We start from the raw sequence: 6,115 nt of genomic DNA on the forward strand, positions 1-6,115 counted from the left end.
AAGGGCAGTTGGCTCAGATGGTATACCTATCGAGGCTTGAAAATGCTTGGGAGAGAAAGGTTTAGATTGGTTGACAAATCTTTTTAACAAGATTTGGCGGACAAATAAGATGCCTAATGAGTGGAGAAAGAGTATTTTGGTGCCTCTATATAAGAATAAGGGTGATATACAAGATTGCACAAACTATCGTGGTATAAAACTCATGAGTCATAATATAAAACTTTGGGAGAGGGTAATTGAGTCTAGGTTGAGTAAGGTTGTCATGATATCGGAGAATCAATTTGGTTTTATGCCCGGAAGATCAACTATGGAAGCTATACATCTTCTTAGACAACTTATTGAGAGAAATAGAGAGAGGAATAAAGATTTGCATATGGTTTTTATTGATTTGGAGAAAGCATATGATAGAGTACCTAGGGACGTTCTCTGGTGGACAATGATGAAGAAAGGTGTTTCTCTCAAGTACATTAGTATAATTAAGGATATGTATGAAGGAGTAGTAACCAATGTCCGCACTTGTGGAGGGGTGACAACCAATTTTCCTATAACGGTTGGGTTACATCAAGGATCTGCTTTAAGCCCTTTCGTGTTTTCTATAGTGATGGATGAGCTTACGAGATCATATCAAGAAAATGTGTCGTGGTTTATGTTGTTTGCTGATGATATTGTTTTGATTGATGAGTCTAGAGTTGGGGTTAATGCTAAGTTAGAATTATGGAGACAGACATTGGAAGCAAGAGGCTTAAAGTTGAGTAAGAGTAAGACAGAATACATAGAATGTCGGTTTAGTAAGCAACGAAGTAGTGATGGGAGTGTAATGAAGCTTGGTGAGCAAGAAATACCGGTGGATGATTGTTTCAAATATTTGGGATCTATCATTCAAAAGTATGGAGAAATTGATGGAGATGTAAATCATAGGATAAAATTTGGGTGGATGAAATGGAAAAGTGCAATTGGAGTGTTGTGCGATCGTAGAATGCCATTGCGGTTGAAGGGAAAGTTTTATATGACGACTATTAGGCCCGCTTTATTATATGGTACGGAATGTTGGGCTGCCAAGAGACATCATATTAAAAAAATGAGTGTAGCTGAGATGTGTATGCTGAGATGGATGTGTGGAAATACAATAAAAGATAAGATTCAGAACGAGGAGATACGTAAGAAGGTAGGCATTGCACTCATTGAAAATAAGATGAGAGAGAATCGTTTACGGTGGTTTGGACATATTCGACGAAGGCCTGATGATGCTTCAGTTAGAAGGATGGAGAAATGGGAAAATATATTAGTTAAAAGAGGTCGGGGTAGGCCTAGGAAGACATGGATGGAGGTGATAGGAAAGGATATGAATGCTTTGAACCTCACCGAGGACATGACATTGGATAGAAATGATTGAAGGAGAAGGATTCATGTGGAAGACCGAGAATGATTTTCTTTTTTGGTTCATATCGCCGACCCCAATTGTTTTGGGATGAAGGTGTAGTTGTTGTTGTTGTTGTTTTCATTTTTAGAATTTTTTCTGATTTTTTATTTTTGCAATTTTTCAAGTGCCGATACGATTTTTACAACATTGGTTAATGCAGCTGCCTAAATAGTGATACTTTTCAGTTAATGCATTTTCTAACGTTCTCCAACCCACTAGTTCTGATTAAGTCACATGGCCCGTCAGCTCTATGATTTCCATGACTAACTTTTCTGCTACCGTTCCTAAAGTTTATTACCTACACCGTGAAGGCTATTTTTAGTTTCTTCTCTTGTCACTTATTGAAGCAAGAAAATTTATTTGATTATCTATTTTAAGGAATCTAATTTTTTATTTCAACAAACTGACTTCCTAAATGTATTTTTTTCTAGTATATACTTGAAACCCAATGTTCTCTGGTGGACAAAGATGAAGAAAAGTGTTTTTATCAAGTACATTAGTATAATTAAAGATATGTATGAAGTAGTAATCAATGTTCGCACTTGTGGAGGGGTGACAACCGATTTTCCTTTAACGGTTGGGTTACATCAAGGATCTGCTTTAAGCCCTTTCCTATTTGCTATAGTGATGGATGAGCTTACGAGATCAATTCAAGAAAATGTGTTGTGGTGTATGTTGTTTGCTGATGATATTGTTTTGATTGATGAGTCTAGAGCTGGGGTTAGTGCTAAGTTAGAATTATGGAGACAGACATTGGAAGCAAGAGGTTTTAAGTTGAGTAAGAGTAAGACAGAATACATGGAATGTCGGTTTAGTAAGCATCGAAGTAGTGATGGGAGTGTAGTGAAGCTTGGTGAGCAAGAAATACCGGTGGATGATTGTTTCAAATATTTGGGATCTATCATTCAAAAGTATGGAGAAATTGATGGAGATGTAAATCATAGAATAAAGGTTGGGTGGATGAAATGAAAAAGTGCAACTGGAGTGTTGTGCGATCGTAGAATGCCATTGCGGTTGAAGGAAAAGTTTTATAGGACGACTATTAGGCCCGCTTTACTATATGATATGGAATGTTGGGCTGCCAAGAGATATCATATTCAAAAAATGAGTGTAACTGAGTTGCGTATGCTGAGATGGATGTGTGGAAATACAATAAAAGATAAGATTCGGAACGAGAAGATACGTAAGAAGATAGGCGTTGCACCCATTGAAAATAAGATGAGAGAGAATCGTTTACGGTGGTTTGGACATATTTGACGAAGGCCTAATGATGCTCCAGTTAGAAGGATGGAGAAATGGGAAAATATATTAGTTAAAAGAGGTCGGGGTAGGCCTAGGAAGACATGGATGGAGGTGATAGGAAAGGATATGAATGCTTTGAACCTCACCGAGGACATGGCATTGGATAGAAATGATTGGAGGAGAAGGATTCATGTGGAAGACCGAGAATGATTTTCTTTTTTGGTTCATATCGCCGACCCCAATTGTTTTGGGATGAAGGTGTAGTTGTTGTTCTTCTTCTTGTTGTTGTATCCAATGGATCCTAGATGCACATTTTGAATTGGGTTTCATGGGGGTTGATCCTCGTGGATCCCCCATCGAGATCCAAATATAAAGATGTTTAAAAAGTTTGTATATCTTAAATAACTTGATAAAATAAAAAAATCACTGATAATAAACTGCTAATTAATTATCCAAAAAAAATTATTAGGATAATCATTTATTATTTCAAAAAATAAAAAATATGTGTAAACTTTACATAAGGGGTGGCTTGGGTGGGGTAGCATCGCTGGCAAAAGGGTCGACAATGGTTTTGGTTCATCGAGAGAGAGAAGAAAGAAAAAAAAAAGCTCTAGGTGTAGATCGGTTTTCATATAGTTTGAAATTGAATGAAGAGGGGGGGGGGGGGGGGGGGCTGATTGCATCCCAACCCAATTTAAGTGTTTTGGGTCCTTAGGTTGCATTTGGTGAGACCTATTGAGGTCACCTCAAATCCAATCCTAAATTTATATATATATATTATACACACACACACACACACACACACACACATATATATATATATATATATATTGGATTCATTTGGGCCCTAAACGAACCCAAATCCTTTTTTTTATTAAATGGGATCCGTTTGGGACTTTAACAGATCGGCAATCTTATTTTCTTTAGTAGGATCCATTTGGATCTTCTAAATAGATCCAAAATACTTTTTATTTAGTGGGATCCATTTGAGTTTTCAAATGGATCCATTTAGGTTTTTAAATGAATCTAAAATACCTTTTTCTCAATGGGATCCATTTGGGTCTTAAATTGATCCAAACCATTCTCACTTTGGTGAGCTGCATTTGGGTCTTCAAACCGAACAGGGGTGGAGACCTTGTCCCCCGTCCACTCCCATCCTTATTCAAACACCTCTTAAAGTTAAGTGGAGATGATGGGATCACTATTCTCATGATTTATTTATTTATTTTTGAGATGGCACTATCTCATGAAATTAATTACCACGTACATGTTTGGGAACATTTCCCTTTAATCCATGTCCTCTTGGTTAGGGATGCAAATGGGTAGGATCCAGTGTTGGGGTTTTTTTGTAATTTTTTGCTGTTTCGAACCGATCCAGTTCCAACTCACCCATGTATTTAGCTGATCTGAATCCGATTGGTTTGCATCCCTACTCGTGATCCTTTTGACACTACCACCACAATTCAGCCCCCAATGCTCACCCTATTTTATAAAATAGACCCCAAGGTTAATGAAGTTTTAAAAACAGGATCTTAAATTTAAACATGGGCGATGAAGTTGATGATCGGCTCTTTACCAAACACTTCCAATCGTATATCATCGATCGTAATATCAAAATTTAACACCAAAAAATCTTTATCGCCTTCTTCTCCTGACTTCAATTACAAAGCCATCCATGAAGAGTTGAATACATACATAGAGAATCGAATCGATTGCAACATGCGTTTGCACTAAACAATAAACAAGCGCGAGTCACTGCGACTGCTGTTGCAGCCTCACGTAGTCCTCATAGAATCGGTAGGAATGGGTATCGTCAGGGTGCGCCGTGTAGGCAAAACCACCATGGCTGGAGATGTCCAAACCGGCGACCTCCTCATCACGAGAGATCCTCAGCAGGCTCAACTTGTGAAGAACGTAGAAGAGAGGGCCCATGGTCAAGCTCACCCATCCCACAATGGCCAACACCTCAACCACCTGGGCACCAAACAGCCTCCACCCACCCCCCATCAACACCCCGTACGGCCGCGACACCGAGCTCACACCACCCGAGTAGGCCTGGATCACCAACTCTTCCTTGGCGAACAACCCAGTGAACAGCAGGCCCCACGCACCGCACCCACCGTGCAACTGAGCCGCCTCCAGCGGGTCATCCAACCCGAACCTCGCAGCCAACATGTTGAGCCCCATCAGAACCCAGGCCGCAAAGAACCCGCACACTATAGCGGCCCATGGCTCGACCACGGCACACCCAGACGTGATCGCCACGAACCCACCCAAGACCCCATTGCACGCGTCCAGCACATCCCAATGACCGATAAGCACCCGCCTCCCAAAAAGCGTGACCAGTCCGGACATTGACCCAGCCAACGTGGTCGTGACTGCGGTTCGTCCAATCGCGGTCCAGTTCCCTTCCGACGTGGTGGAAGTGTACGGCACCAGTATCTTTACGAATGAACCCGGGTTGAACCCGAACCAACCGAACCACAACAAGAACGTGCCCATGACCACGAGGGTTGCGTTATGACCGCGGATCGGCACGGGCTTACTGAACGCGTCGAACCGACCTACTCTCGGACCTTCTATGAGTGCACCCCATAGGCCAGCAACTCCACCTACCAGGTGCACAACACCACTACCTGCGAAGTCTATCGCACCCGAACCGAAAAGTAGCCCACCTCCTTTGTAGCTGGCGCTAGCCCACCCACCGGTCGACCAGACCCAGTGTGCCACTACCGGGTACACGAACCCAGTCAAAAGAAACGAGTAGAAGAGATAGGCCACGAACTGGGTGCGCTCGGCAATGGAGCCGCTGGTTATTCCGGCGACTGCGATGGCGAAGGCCCACTCAAAGAGGAAGTAAGAGTAGTCGAAGGTCTGGTCGGGGATGTTATGCAGACCAAAGTAGGTGGTGCCAATGAAAGGGTTGCCGGTGCCGAAGGCGAAGGCGAAGCCGAAGAGGTAGTAGGAGAGACTGCCGACAGCCGCGTCGACCACATTACTGAGCATGATATTCATGGTGTTCTTGGCACGGACCGAGCCCGCGCACAGCATGGCGAAGCCAAGCTGCATAACGAAGACGAGATATGCAGAGAAGAGCAGGAAAACAGTGTTAATGGAAGACGTCGCACTGCTCTCCCACGTCTCCTCCATTGATTTGCTTCTTTCTTGCTTGGTTGGATGAGAGAGAGAGAGAGAGAGAGAGAGAGAGAGAATTCTGATGAGAAGGCGAATTTGGTTGGTCGTAGAGGCTTTGAATGGTAGATGCGTATTACTTGTACTAATTATTAAGTTGGGATTGATGGCGATACACCAGCTGCTTAAGATTTATAAGATTGCATGAGTGGTGTGTTTTCCATTTGATGGAGGAGTGCACGTGCTGGAGATAAGGCTCATCTTTTAAGCTGGTGGTCAGGCTTTTATTGTATTCAACCGTTTACCTCCAAAGAAAAAGCG

At 42.3% G+C, this 6,115-nt stretch overlaps 1 protein-coding gene across 1 annotated transcript; it reads right to left on the reverse strand.

Moving 5' to 3' along the window:
- Positions 1 to 4,296: 4,296 nt before the first annotated feature.
- LOC149823139 (ammonium transporter 1 member 3-like) lies at positions 4,297 to 5,939 on the reverse strand. The gene has a single exon (XM_090018680.1). The coding sequence runs from the start codon at positions 5,810 to 5,812 to the stop codon at positions 4,415 to 4,417; it is 1,398 nt and encodes a 465-aa protein (XP_089874806.1). The 5' UTR covers positions 5,813 to 5,939; the 3' UTR covers positions 4,297 to 4,414.
- Positions 5,940 to 6,115: the final 176 nt, after the last annotated feature.

This window comes from Nuphar pumila, chromosome 10 (assembly GCF_984573655.1).
Source record: "Nuphar pumila chromosome 10, dmNupPumi1.hap1.1, whole genome shotgun sequence".
Taxonomy (NCBI): domain Eukaryota; kingdom Viridiplantae; phylum Streptophyta; class Magnoliopsida; order Nymphaeales; family Nymphaeaceae; genus Nuphar; species Nuphar pumila.